General features: G+C 39.9%; 2 protein-coding genes and 1 non-coding gene across 5 annotated transcripts; 1 reads left to right on the forward strand and 2 right to left on the reverse strand.

Annotated features, from left to right (window-relative positions):
• Positions 1–375: 375 nt before the first annotated feature.
• On the reverse strand, positions 376–447 carry trnap-ugg. Its single transcript has one exon. It is a non-coding gene; the product is annotated as a tRNA-Pro (tRNA).
• A 2,843-nt stretch (positions 448–3,290) lies between these two features.
• On the forward strand, positions 3,291–12,654 carry sept2 (septin 2). 3 transcript variants are annotated; one of them, XM_046408556.1, is made up of 13 exons: positions 3,291–3,424; positions 4,400–4,443; positions 5,324–5,438; positions 7,115–7,201; positions 7,290–7,413; positions 7,631–7,765; positions 7,860–7,977; positions 8,499–8,600; positions 8,854–8,999; positions 9,224–9,346; positions 10,464–10,524; positions 11,241–11,337; positions 11,458–12,654. In XM_046408556.1, exons 2-12 carry the CDS (start codon positions 4,420–4,422, stop codon positions 11,325–11,327), a joined length of 1,122 nt encoding a protein of 373 aa, XP_046264512.1. In that variant the 5' UTR covers positions 3,291–3,424; positions 4,400–4,419; the 3' UTR covers positions 11,328–11,337; positions 11,458–12,654. The 3 variants fall into 3 exon arrangements, with proteins under 3 accessions (XP_046264512.1, XP_046264514.1, XP_046264513.1); XM_046408557.1 differs by having other exon boundaries at positions 3,295–3,424; positions 9,224–9,307; XM_046408558.1 differs by lacking the exons at positions 10,464–10,524; positions 11,241–11,337; positions 11,458–12,654 and adding an exon at positions 9,848–9,881.
• Positions 12,655–13,367: 713 nt separating this feature from the next.
• On the reverse strand, positions 13,368–19,184 carry stk25b (serine/threonine kinase 25b). The gene is made up of 11 exons (XM_046408555.1): positions 18,750–19,184; positions 17,774–18,004; positions 17,591–17,647; positions 17,328–17,436; positions 16,272–16,429; positions 15,891–16,076; positions 15,451–15,596; positions 14,900–15,005; positions 14,749–14,820; positions 13,799–13,935; positions 13,368–13,695 (listed from the first exon to the last, which is right to left on the reverse strand). The coding sequence occupies exons 1-11, from the start codon at positions 18,777–18,779 to the stop codon at positions 13,656–13,658; spliced, it is 1,272 nt and encodes a 423-aa protein (XP_046264511.1). The 5' UTR covers positions 18,780–19,184; the 3' UTR covers positions 13,368–13,655.
• Between the last annotated feature and the right edge of the window lie 550 nt (positions 19,185–19,734).

The raw sequence follows: 19,734 nt of genomic DNA on the forward strand, positions 1-19,734 counted from the left end.
TACAGTGCAAAATTTCAGGCAGTTGCGAAAAAATGCTGTAAACTAAGAGTGCTTTCAAAAATGGAAGTGTTAATAGTTTATTTTCATCAATTAACAAAATGCATTGAATGAGCAGTAGAGAAATTTAAAATCAAATCAATATTTGGTGTGACCACCCCTTGCCTTGAAAACAGCATCAATTCTTCTAAGTACACTTGCACACTGTGTTTTTCTGTTATTGAAGGAATTTGGCTGGTAGGTTGTTCCAAACCTCTTGGAGAACTAACCACAGATCTTCTTTTTGATTTGAGTATGATTTTTGAAACTAAACAACTTGCATACAATAGTGTGCAGAAATAATGCTTTTGTAGAAATGATTTGTATTTAGCAAAACATGGGCTCGTCCGGGATTTGAACCCGGGACCTCTCGCACCCAAAGCGAGAATCATACCCCTAGACCAACGAGCCACGCGGTAAACGGACGGGAATCATAGTCTTATGACGTTAGCATATTTAGTTTGGCTACAGACTTTATTTTCCATGCATAACGGCTAACTGGAAAACATAAACAAGTTATGAAACTCTTGGGCTAACTTGATCATCAAAGCGTTTCTCTTCAGGCTTGAATAAAACAGATAAAATGGCCTTCCAGTGACTGCCTTATACGCTTGAAAATTTGTTGACCTCTACTAGTGTCGTAATGGTAAAATAATGCTTAAAATATTGAAATAATTTAAACATTTTGGTTTTAAATATATACTTATAGCTTGGTAACTATTTATGGCTCTGAAACATGATGGAATAAAAGTATAGGGTAGCGGAGAAAACTGTGCACAGTGATTTGACCCATATCACATTGAACCAAACGCAGATGACAGTTAAATAACCTGCAGACGTAACTTTGCTCTGATTGAAACCAGAGACTAATGGAGTCTTGTGATTTGATGTAGATGTGTGTACTCAAGGATGATACACACACAACAGAATCTCTCTACATTAACAGTAATATATTCTCATGGGGCTCAATATGATTTTCATTAGATAATTTAATGAATATCCAGCATTGTGTACTCAGTTTAAAGATTATGTGGTATGAAATGGTATAATGAGTGTCTATATTACGGCTGGCTAACCTTGCCTCGCTCTCCTCACAGTACCTGCCATATCAATGAGATGTAAAAGCAGACAGCAGGTTTAGTGGAGCATATTGCTCTTGAAGCTCTGTTGAATTTTTTCTGTTCATATATACAAAAAAGCCAAGACGAGGCTGCGAGTTGGGGTTTCAGGTGTCAGGATGAGCTAAAATTTAAAAGAATATGAGGTTAATTAGCTCAGTAAAATCCACATTCCTGACCTCAGCAGCAACATACAGACTTATGGTTAGACACTCTCCATCTGTGATTCTACTCAAATCATGACACCTGGTGGACAAATGACACAACTGCAGCTCGCTTGATCAGCTTTTCAGCGCTATGTCCGCTCAAGGATTTTTATTCAGAGGGAAAACTTTAACAATGCCCAGACGTTAATATGGCGATAATTGACATGATTTGGAATATTACAATGAACTGTAAAATGTGAATATGCTATATCAATATTTCATTTCAGATGTTCAGGGTACAAGCACAATAATGCTTCATCTGTAACCACTATGACAAAGGCAGTCCGGGCACTTGCATGACCCGGGAACTTCCTACAATGATACAGCTGATTCGACAGAAATTATGTTGATGATCCAGAAGTCTTCAGGTTTGGAGATTTGCTTTCAGTGAAAAAAACCCTGCTGGCAATGCGTAAAATTGGATGCACCACACGTTCCTGTTGCTTCAGGCATTTACTAAAAAAATAAAAAACAACAACAACAACAGCTGTTAGTCAGTCGAATAATAATCAGGCAAATGTACATCAGTTGCTGAATGAGAGGGTGGCAAGGCTCCCTCCATGTCATGGAGACTGTCTGCAGTCCTCCCCAGGCCAACATTAGAGTTTGTAAGTGACTGTACTAAACTGCACAAGGAAAAAGGAGCAAATGGAGGGGAAGCTTCAATACAAAGAGAAGAAAAGAAACGTTTTCCTTCAGAAGCAAACAAACATCAGCACCGCACAGGCCTGCAGTAAGCAGCAGTTTGGAGTTTAATGATGTTTATTGAGGCAGAAAAAGCTGGAGATCAGCCTAAAAACCCTGGATGAAACATTGTTCATAGTAAAAACTTGCAACATACTTTTTTTGAAGTAAATCAGAGATTACTGTGGCTGTCTGACTAACTACTATTTATTTTTCTGTTCTCCTGCCTTCCTCCATCACTTGAGTTGTTGCTGCTCACTGAGGAAGAAAAAGGATGAGTAGGAGCTTCTGAAAGTGACTTAGAACAAGAACATAACATATAACATAAAAAATGAGAAAATAACATCTGTTATTATGTAAACTAAGTCCACCAGCTGAGCTGCTGCTGTTCACTATGGACGAAAACAGCTTGTACAGTTCATGGTGTAATACAAATAACAGAAAGAAGATTAACGTTACTTTATTTGAGCTGTTCCTGTTGACTACAGGCAAAACTCAAACTCACCTTTTTGTCACCTCTAGCAGGTGACTTTATAATATAAAAACAGAGTAAAAAGTAATGATGTTATTGGTACGTTCATGCTGTATGTATCACTTAGTCAGTAACTGACAGAGGTTTAACTGTTTTGTCTCTTTATCACAGTCACGGTCATAGCTGTTTGCATGCCTGTTTTTTGAATGAAAGCGTGAACATTTACTTAAACTGTTATAATAATTATGACAGGAATGACACTGAATAAGGGTTGGTACTTTGTCCAGATTAAAAAACAAATACTTTTCTGCTAGACTTTTGTTTCCTTGTTTCTGCCTCATGTGTGTCTCATTTATTCTTTATCATCCACATCAAACCATAATGTAAGTCTAGAAAAAGAAAATCCTATTAGGGTACAAATGCTGGACAAGTTACCATCAATATATGTACACTGGGTAAAGGCAAACAAAAAAACTGCTTAAAGAACATTAAGCCCACAGATTTAGAAAGTTAAAATACTTATTTAATCTAATTAGATTTGCATGTCAGCAGGAAGATGGGATGTATTCGTCAACACTTGTGTCTACCATGGGGTTGGGGTACCCTTAATATTCTTCTTTCCTGTGGCCCACAAATGTTAATAATGCATAATCTTTACCTTTCTTTATATCACACAGGTACAACCAAGCAAGCTGACTTTCAGTGTCACCAGAACTTCAGTCTTGATGTGTATGTAAACTTGGTGCTGGCTCTGCTGCTGCTCTCGCCCGTTGCATTGTGGTCTGTGTGCTAAAGGAAGCCGCTGCACCGGAATCTGAAGAATTTGAGGTGTCCGCCAAGTCTACCGTTCATCGTCCGCTCGTCTCTCTCTGTTTCTAACTGCACTGTGATCTCGGACGGACTGTAAGGTAACTGATCTCTCGAGATAACTCATCACTTATTTATCACCAAGTTGTCTCCTTGTTATATTAGCGGTTTTGGCGTTAAATTGACGGCGCTAACATTAGCTATTTAAGTTCACATCCTGCAGGAGAAGCTACTCGGCTAGTTAGTAGTTAACGCTATGCTAAGCTTTCCTTGTACCAGTTTCCTGAACAGCTAGCGAGCGCTGTTAGCTTGGTAAATAGCGTTAAATTAGGATGTTTCTGATTGCTTTTCAAGAACAAGAATTGTCATAACATAAGTCTTTTCGTGGCAGATGTCAGCATCAGCACATTTCACACCGCTGTGTTAACGTTACCGTTATGAAAGCAGCAGTTGCTAATCATTTCCATTTGTGTACCTTGATATGAAAGAAAATTAGCTAACGCTACCAAGCTTTGGTTTTAGGTAAGTTAGCCTTACATACTTCTATGATATTTTTTGGGGTTAAGTTTTTTTAAATTGTCTCAAACTAGCTCGGACACAATTTTACATAGCCTTGTGCCATAGTGCCATAGAGCCATAGTGAGTTATACAGAGACAGAGAGACAGTGACAGCCGTTTCCATTCTAACACTGTTGAATGCGCTGGGTGTGTTTTTGACAGTTTCGGTTCATTCAGTGTTTAAATAATAATAAAAAAAACACCAATGTACAACACATCAATCATCCACAAGATAGTAAACATATGACACCAATTGTAGAGGGGATTAATAGCATAAGCAGAGCTTAATCATCAAATCATGGCGCCGTACTAAGATGCAGCTATCATAGCAGGAAAAGGAGAGTTTTTTTTTTTTTGTGGTGAGACGCAAACGTTTCTGAGCACAAGTCAGGCTTCCTGTCTCACACTCCATTTCAGAAAAGGTTCAGGTGATAGAGAGAGAGAGGCAAGCACTGTAGCACAATTTGACTGCTTGAGTAACTGTTTTTGTGTGTGATGTAGTCTGTCCTTTCTTTCAGGTTTAGCAAGGAGAAAGAAAATGTCTCAGGCTGATAAAATGAAGGTAAGTGTTAGAAAACAGAAACTAGATATCACATCTGAAACAATTCAGTATGCAGCAGAACTAGATTCCTACTTCTGCTTTGGTGACTGTCTGTCTAGACCAACAGCTAAACAGCAGTAGTGTTAAGAGAGAAAACTGTAGTGTGCTCTTTTCCCTGAGTTAAACTTCATCTTCTTTCATTCTTTCTTTTTTCATATAAAACAAATATCTGTTGTCATCTTTTTAAAATTCTGTCCACAACTGATTATTTTCATTCATTCCAGTAGGACATTTTGTGCATGGTGTTGTGGTTTAGAACACAGATATTACTTGCTGAATGCTGGATCACTCAGGCCCGTGCACATTGTGCTGCTCACCGTCCCCGTGAGTCACTGCTGTGGCTTTATGCTGGTTGAAAGGCCCAAAGGCAGAGCCAGAAACACACTGCTTATCAGACTGACCTCTGCTGAAAGGACAGGGAAGGGCTGGGTTTACAAATCTTACAATACTGTGAGGCCAAAATGAGTGAACTAAATAAAGAACATATACCTTTTGTACTTGTTTTGAAATTGCTACAGAGGCAGTTAAATGCAGTCCTTGGCTCGCTTCTCTTTGATCTGAATAGTGCTGTGTAGGAAGGGCCATAAATAGTGGGATACCTGGTAGAAGGAATTTTGCAAACAGACTGCAGAGAAGTCACAGTTGCCCTCCTAAGTACCCTGGCTGTTTGTAAAACAGATGTCTCCTCAGTGGTTTCCACTAAAGCACTAACAATTACCTGTCATTTCATAGTGATATCCAAAAAGTGTTGAACCTTCACCCTGATAATTGTGTTTTACTGTCACTAAACATGTTTTCTGTCAACAGTTCTGACTGACTTGTTGCTTTATATTACCTACAGCAGGGGCAGTTCTCCAACCCTGAGACACCAGGATATGTTGGATTTGCCAACCTGCCTAATCAGGTTCATCGCAAGTCAGTAAAAAAGGGATTTGAGTTTACATTGATGGTAGTAGGTGAGTGTATCATCCATCACTGTTTTTCAGGCCTTCTCTTTCTTTGTCTTTTTCTTCTTGTCACTGTGCAGTACTGACTTTATTTACTTTGGAAAATGATAGTGCATCTTCGTGATAACAACGTTCATGCTTCACAGCTAGAGTAAACATGGATATTTGAGGAATGTGTTGAAGTGTTTTGGCTTATGTTTTTGCGATAAATTTATGGTGGGATCTTGACCATGAGCCTGTACAGTATTCAGTCGTTGCTGCTTTCTTTTCCTAATGGCCTTTCTACTGTACATTTTCACCACTGAAGTTCCTTTTGTTTGTATGCAGAGAGTTAGCAAGTTGCTTTGTCTTTGACCTTGCCTTCAGTATCACATAAGTGTGTTTTAGTGTGCATGAAGGCTTTCTGGCGAATTCAAAATGGCAGATGTCACGTCATTGTAGTTGCTCAGTTGGCGTCAGTAGTAGCAGCAGTGTAAACTCATGATGTGAGCACTGTGACTGTGTGAACCTCTCTGCTTGTTGGTAATGGGGGAGGGTAGAAGCTCCCCTGAACACTGCTCATCCTTTTGCTTTAAAATAAACCAGAGAGGAATGTAGCCATTGGGCCTCGAGGGCTTGATTCACACAGCAGACAAGGCCTGCTGGTCTCTTCGTTACGAGAATATTCATTGAGAGTGCTTGTTCAACCTTCTGTGTGTCCCAACTTCTTAAATATGTCAGCATTTTCTCTCAGTATGCATCATGTTTCATAATTATCCTAAAACACTGGTATTTTTCCTCTTAAGCTTTTTTTTCACTTCTGAAACTGTAGGGTGTATATGTCAATTTGGATACAAGACTATCTGGAAAATTGCCAGTGTGGGATGTAGTGAAGACTTCTGTAAATCTGTTTCCATGACTGGTGGGAACCACAGTAGCAGCATTCCCGGGTGAAACACTCAAGCTTTAGGTTGTTTATGTCTCAGGATCTGTGACGATGACACTGAACATAATTTCTCACATATAGTTTCTTAAATTTTGTACACTACTTGCTAAACTGCTGCTGTTGTTTTTTGGATGTGCCAGATGGAAATTAGTCATACTGCTAGACTAAAACAACACTCAATAGATGAGAATCTGAGAATCCGTGGAAAGATATTTTTGGTTTGGGAAAAGATTTTTTCTGCAACTTCATCGCTTAAACTGTAGAAGTTTTTGTCTTTGTTATATTGTCAGAATGTGGCTATTTTTAAGATTGTACAGTTTTTTGTTAGTTTTAAAGGTAGCCACTCGGGGTTTTGTTTGATAGTGCTGTATAGTTTAGTTTGCAGATTCTCATGTAACGACGATATCCAGGTTTTTGCTGGTGCTATTTGTGAAACTATGCGGTGGGCTTCCTCTTGACTTGAACACTTACACTACTTCCTTTGGTCTGAGGGTTGTTTAATCAGCCAGCTGGCATAGTTCAGGGCAAGATTAATGCTCCAGTCAGATTTAGCGTGATGCATTTTCGTTTAGAGTGTGACCTACTGTGTGTCAGAGTGCAGATTGTCTTGCTGCTTCCTGCAGCACAGTGAGGATCTCCTTTGTTCCTTCATTGAAACTGAACTCTAATATTTCTTTTTTTTTTAAATCTTGACTTCTCAAGTTCTCGTACTGCTGCTGACAGCATGTTGTGTGTTTCGCTTACCTCTGTGGTCAAAAAGGTGAATCTGGACTTGGAAAATCTACCCTGATCAACAGCCTTTTTCTCACCGACCTTTACCCTGAAAGAGTCATCCCTGGAGCAGCAGGTAAAACACACATGCAGCTAATGTTCTTGTTTTAGCTGTTTAATGAAAATCCTGAGCTAACATGTTATGCATTTTTTTCTTCTCATAGAAAAGATAGAAAGGACGGTTCAGATCGAGGCGTCGACAGTAGAAATTGAGGAGCGAGGAGTGAAGCTCCGTCTGACTGTGGTAGACACGCCAGGATACGGAGACGCCATCAACAGCCAAGACTGGTATGAAATCTTTTTCAGGGCTTATGCTCATGAGGAGATGAGTTATTTCTGAATTTAAGTTTCCCAAAGTAAGTGTTGTGACTTTAAACAGTTGAATCAGAATCAGTTTTTCATCTGGACTTTTATTTTCTGCTATTTATTGACTGTGCTGTCAAGGATGAGTTCTGGTACAGTGAGACGTACTGTGTTTGATATGCTGTTTGTTTTTCCCATTCAGTTTTAGCACCATTATCAGCTACATTGATGACCAGTTCGAGCGCTACCTCCATGACGAGAGCGGTCTGAATCGTAGACACATTGTCGACAATAGAGTTCACTGCTGCTTCTACTTCATCTCCCCGCTCGGCCATGGGTGAGTCCTGCACACACACAGGGCTTTTCATAAATACTTTGAATATTTTTCGTCTCTCTTTGACCTTGAGCCCGTCTGTTTCCTGTCCACCCAGCCTGAAACCCCTGGATGTTCAGTTTATGAAGGCCATTCACAATAAGGTCAACGTGGTTCCTGTCATCGCCAAGGCAGACACACTCACTCTCAGAGAGAGGGAGAGGCTCAAGCGCAGGGTAAGGGTCAACAGTCCCCTATTGTCCACGATCTTTTCCAGTTCCTGAAAGAAACAGTAGCTATCATGTGCCCATATTCCTTGCTTTAGCTTTCCAGTTAGTCACATGCTGTTTTCATGTAAATCAACTATTGAGCGCACCTGAATATAAGCTGCACCCACTTAATTGAAAAAGAAAAATAACTTGTACATTTATAGGCCGCAATTGTCTATAAGCTGCAGGTGTCCATGTTGTCAGTCTCTCTTTTGTTGTCACTCTCAATGTCACTTTTGTCTTAAGGCAAAGTCCATAAATTAGCCACATCATTATTTAAGCCGCAGGGTTCAAAGTGTGTGAAAAAAGTAGCGGCTTATAGTCCGGAAATTTTTACAATAAATATTGTAAAACCTAAAAGAAGATGAACCACATTTAGACAGGAACATTTCAATGAACAGATATGTCATCTTTCTTAATATATATGAAGCTAAGTAGGTTGTCACGTTAAAGGTTAACCCATGTTTTGTCACTGTCTTCTTGGTAAGATTCTGGATGAGATTGATGAACATGGGATCAAGATTTACCACCTTCCTGATGCTGAGTCAGATGAGGACGAAGACTTCAAAGAGCAGACCAGGATCCTCAAGGTAAACTCCTTATTCCCTGCAGAGCTTTTTATCCCCAAGTGAATATGAATTCCTTCCTGCCAAAGACAAACCTTTTTTTTTTTTACCACAGGAACAAGGAATTTGTCATTATGAAAGCATTCAGCTTTTTGTTCTTTCATAAATCTCCATGAAAAGCATCCCATTCTGCTGGGGATTTGTTTTAAGTGTTATAATTAGTCATATGTGGGGTTGAATCATGGCTGCAGACACTTGGACTACTCCTCCTTTCCAGGCTAGCATCCCATTTGCAGTGGTGGGATCCAACCAGCAGATTGAGGCCAAGGGGAAGAAGGTGAGGGGCCGCCTGTACCCCTGGGGAGTGGTGGAGGTGGAGAATCCAGAACACAACGATTTCCTCAAGTTGCGGATCATGCTGATGTGAGTGGTAGAGGAGGCTGAGTGATACCAGTAAGGTGACATTAATAGTTACTGCCTAGCAGTCTGTGTATGTACTGGCTGTTTTCCTACAAATGCTGTGAAAAGAAATCGCAGTTAGCTTGGTAGCTTGCCAGGATGCTTTCAAGCACAACGAGGGAAAGCTTACCCCCTTTTTTTTTTTTTTAAAAGAACATTGCTTGATAACTTTTCCTCAACCCCCACAGAACCCACATGCAGGATCTACAGGAAGTGACCCAGGACCTTCACTATGAGAACTTCCGCTCGGACCGCCTCAAGCGGGGTGGCAGGTTGTCCTCCCATGGTTACATTCTGCCTCTGTCTCCTGCGTACGTACTTGTCTGTCAGCTTGCTTCTCTGCACCTCCCCCCATCTGAAACAGCAAACCTCTGATCAGACTTTAATCGTATACAATTAAAAAACAAAATAACAACACAGAAATGAAATAGTCAGACACATCCACACCGCATATTCCACAAAGGTTAGAGTAATTAGACATCCAGAGCCGTGTATATGGAAGCTGAGTTAGCAGATTCATTTCTGTATAATAGATCATGTACTTCGAGTAATTCTTCTGTTGTCCATTCATTCAGGATAACGCTGCTGAACTGGTATCATTCTGTAGTACTGTAGCTCTAACTCATCATTTTGCATGTTGACTACATCAAGGGAGGTAGACCTTAATTTAATGCCATGGGTTGTGGTTTTACATGGTTAGTTGGCAGTTAAGTGGCATATGTAGTTTGAATGTGTTTAGAGGTTGTAAACAGGATTACTGTGTGTGTCATTTAACATAGTGTGGATATATCATCATTTAACCCTCACTGTAGACCAGAGAGAATCTCTTAGACTTTCTTCTAAAGCCAACCCAGGATAAAGGGAGTGGTTTTACTGCCTTCTCATTGCCTCGCCATCTGTCAGAATGATGGCTGTCTGGCCTTGATTTGTCCCATCCCATGAGTGGACTGTTGGAGGTACAGTTTTTTTAACTTTTGGGGGAGGCAATGCTGTTCCCCTGACTCTTGCACTTGCTGCTTCTCTCTTGACTCTTAAAGCTTTCATCTCTTTGTAGTTATTTGTTGTAGATGCCCACTTTTCTCTTGTGAGCTGTTCCATCCTCCTGCAAAGAAAAACTCTTCTAACCCACTGACCCCCTTCTTCACTTTCTCAGTGTGGCTGCTGTCATGTTTGCCTAATGCTACTTAAAATGGAACATTGTGCACTCTCAGCCATGCACACATACTCAAACTTCTTAATCACTGATTATAATGCTTTATAAATCATTACACACAGTGTTTTTACATGTTTAATCTCTCTGACTGTGCATCTAACTTAATGATTCTTTGATGAATTGGCACACATTCTGCAGAAGTATTAGAGGTTGATTCTGTAGCATGTTGGATCGCAGTGACATCAAAAGTGACTTAAGTTGTGTCATCGATGCAGAAAGGGACCGGAGCCAGAGGAAATGGACAAGGATATGATACTGCAGGAGAAGGAGGCTGAGGTGGGATATTTCACACACTAAACTACTTATTAAAAAGAACTTCTTTTTTCGTGAATCATCCTCGTTTATCAAGGTTTGTGAACATGGGACATTTTGGGAAATATAGTTATTTTACACTTATTTTCTCATCAGATAATATTGATATCACTCTCATATCTGTATGATAAATATGAAGCCAGAGCCAGCAGGCAGTTGGTATAAAGACTGAAAGCAGGTGGTACTTTTTCACTGAGCTTTAAAGGACCGGGTGGGTTTTTTTGTGGGCGAATTATTTTCCCCTCTTTTAAAGCCTTTGTGCTAAGCTAAGCTAACCTGGAACCTGCTGCTTCATATTTAGTGTATCTAGTGTGGTATCAGTCTTCTTCAGGGCAGGAAAAGTGTATATAATCAACTATTTTGTTAAAGACTATTTATTGTCCTACAAGTTACTATGGGCAATTTAAAACTGTTAATTGTTTATAAAAATTGTATAAACCCACAATACATTTGCTAAACTGGTCAACAATTTAAGTTCACATTTGGTTTCAGCTCAAGTAGTCATTGTGGGACCAGTCGTTTCAAGTCAGTGATTTCTAACTGGCAGATGGAGCATTAATAACCATACGTTTAGCTTGACTGAAGGACAGGGCAAACAATCTATAAGTAAACAAAACTGACACCTTTTAAGTGCGGTTGGTTTTTCTCCTGTCATACACGTGTGATGTTCTGTCCCACAGTTGAGGCGAATGCAGGAGATGATTGCCAAGATGCAGGCCCAGATGCAGAAGCAGGGAGATGGAGAGGGAGACGGCCCCCACGTGTGAGCAGCCTATGGTAGGAGTGACGAGTCGCTTCCTCAGTATTTAACCTAAATAAATGAGACTAGTCTGTGAGGCCAGCCTTCATTTTAGTTGCAGATGATGGTGATGTGTAACTTTCTCTTTTCCTCTGTAGGTATTGGAGCCGCTGGTGGAGACTGATGGATGGTAGCAGTGAAGGTGCAAAGGCCATTTTGTTATTGACTCGTATTGCTTGCCACTATTTTTATTCCAATCCGACACAGGATCTGGAATCTTTTTTTTATACATACAGTAAAGTATATTCAAACAGTGTTATGTTTATATATTTACACACAGTTCTATTTCTTCTTTTTTTATTTTGTTTCATTTTACTAAACCTTTTCCATTTACTCAAATGAAGTCACATGACCCATCTTTTTAAATGGTGGCATATATCTTTAATATTGGGATGTTCTGTTACTTTTCCATTTATTCCCTTACTGTTTTTGCTATTGAGAAAACCAAAGTATCGCTGCTTGTATTCTGTGCTTTTAGTCCTTAAACATCTCTCAAAGCACATGCTAAATTTTGCTCATTGACAGAGCCTTATTGGGAGAGTCAACTATGGTGGAAACTAGTAGCAGAAATAGCTTTTCTTGCCATTGTTATGCCATTGTCTAAGTATTCTTTTTGTCAAGAAAAAAACATGACTTCATATTCCCTCTGGCTTCAAAGTGACCATACAAGCATCCCTTTAAACAGTGTTACCGGTAGTCATATTACCATCCTCGTGTGCATGCAACTCTCAAACTCTGGTAAAAAAAAATTCAGGTGAATTTTCCCTCTAGTGCTATATTTGGATCAGCAAACCTTCCTCCTTAGTGCGGAGCTCAGATCATTACTGTACGACGTCACTCAAGTGTAGTTCCGCTCCTTTTTGAGTTTGATATGAATTAAATAAACTGTGACCCTTGACCTCTTATAGTCTTCCCGTAGACCTGACAAATGAAGGACAGGCAGATGAGGTGCAGTGCCTGTTTGGTGCATTCAGTTAGCTAGATGTAATTACTCCATGTCCATGTCTACACTGTAAAGTCAAGTCATGTGCCAGGGAGCATTAACTGTTATGTTTTAATGATGCAGTGAGATTTAAGAGGTAGAAATTTGTATCTGTCCCGACTGCTGAGTACTTTGTGGTTTCCATGACCACAGAGATTAAAAGTGACCCAATGAGGTCAGTGTAGCCAACGTTTCCCTCACCAGCCAAGATGTGAGTTCTTGACATTCCTCTTTGTGGTGTTTTTATCCAATATTAAAGTACCAAATATTGTTTTTGATGCATATATTGTAATAAAAGTTTTATTAAACCTGATTAATCTTGTGTTTTTTGAGCTTTTCGGTTATCAGCTAATCGAGGTTCATCACTGTCTCTTGATAACATTTTTGTGTAGTCATACCCTGTCCACGATCAGATGGTGGCACAGAATAGCCTGAAGCTTCTCCACACGCCTGTCAGCAGATGCTTCCTGTTTCCTTTGTGTGCGCTCCATTTCAGTGAGATGAATTGCCTCTGACAGACAAAATCACAGTGACCCTTCCCTGACTAACAAAACATCAGTTATTACAGTATAGTGTATAGAGAGGTTAATTACCCCAAACCCCAAGCTCACATTCTTTTTTAGGAAGCAATATGAGAAAATGAATTATAGTTTAAACAGTCGACAAAGAAAATATTGCAGTTGTTCGACTTAACATAAAAATTGTAAATCCTTATATGAATTAATTATATAGTAATATGGATGAATGCTCCACTACTGACCAGCACATTTTACAATATAATGTGCATTCCTAGACTGAGATGTGACTTACATGTCTGAACAGATAAAATGTCTGTGTGTGAGCATCAGGCAGACAAAAAGGAAGATACTAAATCAGCAATACGTGCCAGCTGATTTTTTGATATGACATGCACTATAATAAACCCGTTATGGAAAATGTATGACTGTAAGCCACCTTTTCCTTTTAAAGTGCCAGTGATGCTACATTCCAACATGTGAAGAACACCAAACACTAAAGACTATGGGACATTTTCCATAGACTTTATTATAGTTTTTTCTTTTCAATCTAACAGGTATACACAACGCTCTAAATGTCATGGCTTTTTTGTCTTAAATACTCTCCGCTCTTAAAGAAAAACTGTAAAAATATTTAATTATAACTAATTAAAAGATCTCTTGGGGGACAGGACTGGGAAGGGTACAAAGATATGACGAGTGGGGTGGGGTCGGGGTTGGGGGTCTTCCTTATCTGAGGCGTTTTGTGGGTCTGGGAGACAGAAAAGGGGGCAGAGTTAAGTTACATCCAGCTGGTGTTTCACCGCGAAGACGGGGTCGTGTTACCATTTAAAGAAAACCTGAAAGGACAAATTAAGTTGATTAATTCAACTAAATAATGAGTGTCTTCTGCTCCATAATAGACAGCTGACAGGTGGTGGTCTACAGTGGTTTCTATGTCACCTGCAAACTCTCTCCATCATGTGTGTGACAAGGCGGTCGGAGATGCCCGGACACGACTCCTCGGCCAGGTTGAAGGCGTTTTCCAGCTCCTCAATGGCTCCTACGCCACCACCACTCGCCCGCCGCTTCTCCTTCAGCTAGAGAAACAGAACAGAGAATAAACAGTTATGCAATGGTACAAGCTTCCAGCACACAACCTGAATGTGTCCTGAGTCACTTTTTTAAACATTCTTACTGGGATTGTAGGTACAACAATAAAGCAAGAGGTGAGGTCAAATCAATTTTGATATAATCCAGATTCCAAAATAGTTGGGATGCTGTAACTGTTGGTCAGCAGGATTACAGAAAAACTACTCCCTCGATTTTCCTGACACTTGGTGGAAAGGTGTAGCACAGACCAAAGAAGAACCCAAAACATTGTGGAAAGGGTCCGAATCACAGGGTGGATACACAAATTATTTTTCAGTTTTCATTAACATTGTAAGATTGTAAGATTTATTATTATGATTATTATTAAGATTATTATGAATTAGACTAATAAATGCCTTACATCTTAAAATCCAGTACATCTTAGTGACAAAAACACAGCCAATTTATCATCCAATATGAACTGTCTGCAATAACCTCTGCCAGAGATATTAAGAAAAAGTTAGAACTTCATGCTTCACAGGACAACCAATGACATCGACTGTGTATATTGTGCTTGCAGATTTGCAGTTGATAGAAGAGTGGTCTATGGGCCTTGGCTTTTTACTCTGCTCAGGAAATTCTCCCCTCTTGTACTTAGAAGCGAGGCCAAATTTATTAAATGGGATTTTGGTTTGTACTCTTAACTAAACTTAGCAAAGCCTGTACATGTTGTTTTGGTGTTTGCCCCTTTAACTAAAATCATCAGAAGTATAATGAATGATATTATTTAAATAATCTCCATCCCCAAATGTTGGGCCTACCTCTCTGAAGATGGGTGTTACCAAAGCAGACAAGCATTGTGACTTGGGTTGCCTTTTCACTGAATCTCCTGACTGAAAAGAGGGGAAAAAGGTATTAGGAAAAATCCAAAAAGATGTGTCTCTGTGTCTGTGTGCCGTGCATGTGTCTTACCTCTGAATCTGTGTGTGTGTAGCCCTTCTGTAACTTGTTCATAGAAGTGGGTCTAACCGTAGGGAAGGTCCACACGGGACACGTATCCACATCACCATCAGCATCCCTGAGAGAAGGGCAGAAAGGGAAACAAGAAGAGAAAATTTAAATATGTGGGGCACCAGCATGCACAACTTTCATATAATGAATCAATGACCTAATTATCGCACAGAGAAAATGTTTCTATTGAGGACAACTTGGAAATGTGTGTATGTACACTGTGTGTGTGTGTGTGTGTGCACACGTGTGTTACATCCTCTTTTTTTTAAGCTGTTTCCTGTTAGCGGGAAGAGGTGGAGGCTTATATATGCTCAGTCTTCATATTTGACAATCATGGAATGTGTCACAAGCTTGTACAGCTGACAGAAATTTAGCAACACAAAAAGGTACATAACTGATATTACTTGGTGGGCAAACAATTCTCCTAGTAAATCATCCATAAACCATCCTGAAATTCTCCACTAAGTCAGTTTGGAAAGTGAACAGAACGTTTTGGTCATTTTGAGACTCACATATCTGAGTCGTCGGAGCTGGATTCTTCCCCGTGCCCCTCAGACTTCCAGCGGCGGTAGCGGTCAATCAGCTCTGTCAGATAGGCCGTCTTCTTGGTGTATCGTGTGATGAACTTGTGCTTCAGGAGCTCTTTGGCTGTTGGCCTCTGTGCCATTGCAGAAAGACAGAAGCAGCAGGAAGAGTCACGTAGGTGGGACCAGTTAAGACTACTTAAGACTTGCTAAAAGAAGCTTCAGCAATGAGTCCACCATCGCATTACTTAGATTTAACAAGAATGCAACTTAGACTGGGTTTGAATATTTGGAAAAGCACAGCACAGATGATAATTCCTATTGAGGACAAAGTATGCTAATCCAGTAACAAAAATATTTGGCAGGATAAAAATTTCCTTATCTTGTTTAGCCTAAAACAAGCACGTCTGATTCCATGTATAACTTACAAAACGAGGGTCTTTATTTAGACAAGCCTCCACAAACTCTTTGAAGGGCTTGCTGTAAGGTCCCTCAAGTGTGGGTGGAGTGTTTTTTGGGATGAGGAAAAGGACCCTCATGGGGTGTAGGTCTGAGTTGGGAGGTTCCCCTTTAGCCAGCTCAATGGCAGTGATTCCCAGGGACCAAATATCAGCCTGCAAGAGAGAGTGAAATGTGTGACTAAGGTGTGTTCACTTTACATACAGACACTGGAAACCGTCTTTTTAGTACCAAAGTAAGGCATATTTTGACCCAAAACTGAGAAGAACACAAGCAAACAAACCTAAAGACAGCATTCACTCAAAGCAGTAGGACAGTAAGTGTGTCTCTTGTCCAGTCCACAGACTGACCTTGAAGTCGTAGGCTGACTGCTTGATAACCTCTGGAGCCATCCAGAAAGGTGTGCCAACAAACGTATTCCTTTTAATCTGGGTATCTGTCAGCTGTCCTGCCACCCCGAAATCTGCCAGCTTCACGTCACCCTGCTCTGACAAGAGCACATTGGCAGCTAGGAGAGCGAGACAGAAAAAGAAGGAGAGTCAATATACAAGAATAAGCAGTACAAGTAATGCTGAAAACACTGCATTAATAAACACGTGATCTGGGGTGAAAGACAGGAGACTCCAAATTCAGGGAAATCAGGTGTAATTTTTGAAATGTCAGAACAATGACTACTTGGGATATTGTGAATTACAGAAGGATGAATGAAGGACACTTTGCTGTCTCTTCCCCAGTTTCACTGCAGCAAGCACAAACAGCTTCAGGCATCAGGAAGCAAAAGCACATTCAGAAGGAGGGAAAACAGACCTATGGAGATAATCAACTTGATCTAATTAATTATTTTCCGCCTTTTTGACTTGCTATCTTGGTATTGTTATTATTATTACTATTAATAATGTTGTTATTAACAATAATATTCATAATAATCAAAATATTTTTATTATTGTATTGGTGAATCTCCAATGATTCCCAAAGGGCAAATTCTCTTTTCTCACATCATCAGTGACAGGACAAAATTAGCTCCACACACAGATATAACACCTACAGTATGTTGTGTGCTCACAGATGGTGTTAATAAACGTATGCAGCTTGGTAGCATATTTCTTATTCCGTGGAACATCTGGTTAAGACTGGATATTCATGTTGTTACTCAGTAGCTCCCTCATCACTGATCAACATTCTTCAGAGTCTTGCTAGTGCAGTATTTACTTGCTGGTCGGAAGCTTGAATCAAACATTTAAAGGTTAATGGGCAGTCCCTCTGCTCAATCATGCTGCCAGTTATCTCTGAGGTATGAGTATGACGTCTGGCTTGCACCAGGACAACACTATAAAATGATATGAACAAAAAATGGCAAGTGAAAAGAGGCACTTGTTTCATCAACACATGAGGAGAGTGCTTCTTACCTTTAATATCTCTGTGGATTTTCCTCTCAGAGTGCAGATACTCCAGCCCCTTCAATATTTCCCTCAGTATAGTAGCAATGTAAGTCTCTTCAAGAGGTCCTGGGCGGAGCTGGAGAAGGGAAGGGAGATGATGAGTGACACAACAGATTAATTAGAAAATTTTGAGGAATTTGAAAGAAAGAGAGCCAAAACAGGACATGGTTTGCCACTTCACAAGATTTGTATTAAACTTTTAAGCTGTATAAAAATATAAATCTTCTTACCAGATCCAGAGCAGATCCTCCGCCCAAATACTCCATGATAATCCATAGCTTGGTCCCCTGAGAGGAAAGAATACTTAATTAAAATAAAAACACTGCTTTGCCTTTACTTGTATGGCATTGTGTGTCTGTGTTTGTAAGCAACTTCATGTTGATAGCTGCAAATAAACTGTGTTATCATCTCACCTTCAGATATGATCCATAATACTTGGTAACAAAAGGACTATCACACTGACTCAACACTGTGATCTCCTGTTGAATGTCTTCAATCTCATCCTCTGCTTCTTCCAGATCTATAATTTTAATTGCCACCACCTCCTTGGTGCGGTTGTTGATGCCTTTGTAGACCTCTCCGAATGAACCCTTCCCAATCCGCTCCTGCTTGGTGAAGTACTCCTCTGGGTCCAACCGGGTATTCTGGTCAAGTGACAGCAAAGAAATCACTGAAATACTGAGTTTAAGTCGTGATAACCATCCTTAGATTTTTACTTGTGTGTTTATGAGTGTGTCACTTGCAAAGCATTGCATGCTAAGAGCAAATCATTTGTTTCACATTTGGATGATATTTTATAAAAATTAGATGTGATAGCAGGAATTACATCTATCTGCTGGCCTATATGGTCATTTTCTCATGTGTAAAAAAGATGATGTAGGATTAATCTTTCTTATCATGTAAATATTCTTCTATTCAGTCACAGTCCATGTAATTACCTAGACTCTAGATCAAACTTTGTGCCAGGATGTAATTCAAGATGCATGACACTTGAAAGTTTAGTGGTTTTCTCTCTCCATAACAGCAGGAAATGAGTGTTATGACTGAGTAGGAAGCACATAAAGAAATCATCACATTCTAATATTTATTTTACAATCCTAAAGCAATGGTGACTTTTAAAATACTACTGTATATTATAATGAAATCTTCGTGATTAAATGTTTTGTCAGCTTGCTGATTGCTTTGGCCGTGTTATCCCTAATGCTGACAATGGCGAGAAAATGAAAAATAAGAGAATTCATATGTCTGTACATGGTAAGTTTCATCACTTGCACTGAGGGCTTGGACCCCCACCCACTTATTCATGGAAAGCTTGACAGCCATGGGGGTTCGCCTTGCCTTGAACAAGAAGAAGGGAGGTGACAGTTAATGAAAAGAGGATTTCTGTACCTGGTTTTGCATGTCTCGTAGGTGTGCCATCCCCTGTGCAGGTTGGACAGGACAGGGACAGCCACAGTTCTCTGTTTCCGAAGTTATCAAAATGGTCCTTTCGGTTTTTTCCTCCTTTCTTAGCTGTCTAGGAAGCTAGCTACGTCGCTAGCCAACTAGATAAACACCCAGTCTGCTGGCTTTAACGGGGCTGTCACTCCGCGCACTGTTTTTGGCCTCCTAGTCCAACGGAGGACTTAAGAGCCCGGCGAGACAACGAGCTATTGACGGAGAGACTCCATTTATGTCGGCGGTGATAAACGACAAGGAAAAAATGCTCCTTCCGTGTATTAATATTTAATTCATTTCAAGGAACGTTTAGCCTGTTGTTCATTTGAAGCTTGAGGAGGACAAAATAATGGCCCAGACAGATGACGCATGCGCATTGGTTTTGAAGAGTGCGGAAGTGTGGGAGTTGTATTTCTAAGCTCGGTGAGTTTCTGCGTTGAGGTACTTGAATACCTCTTCATTTGAGATGCTGCCGGCTAGACATTCATGACCAAAACATGCGTTATAATTAAAAGTGGGCATTATATCTAAACAAAACGTGTCTATATGGTGTACAATAACAATACCGTACCGTGTACTGGTAACAATACCGATAAGTAATTATACTTAGTGTTGCCTGTATCTATATGGAACTTTAATAGAAGTATAATACATTATATAACTTAATAAAACAACATAATATATCAACATGATATAAAATAGCGAAATATAATATAAAGTTTGTGCTTTGGGTATGTCTTGATCTGGGTCTCATCCCATTATGGACTGCAAATGCCCATTTAATAGTAGCTTTCTGGTAACATTGCAACATTGCCATAGAAAAACTCACACACTGTGCACACTAAGGCACAGTGACTACTACAATTGCTGGTGGCCCATTAGCTATATATTAGAACTTTTTTGATGCACCTGAACTGAATGTCCACATCCTCTTTTT

The sequence above is a fragment of the Scatophagus argus genome, chromosome 13, assembly GCF_020382885.2.
Source record: "Scatophagus argus isolate fScaArg1 chromosome 13, fScaArg1.pri, whole genome shotgun sequence".
NCBI classification, from domain to species: domain Eukaryota; kingdom Metazoa; phylum Chordata; class Actinopteri; family Scatophagidae; genus Scatophagus; species Scatophagus argus.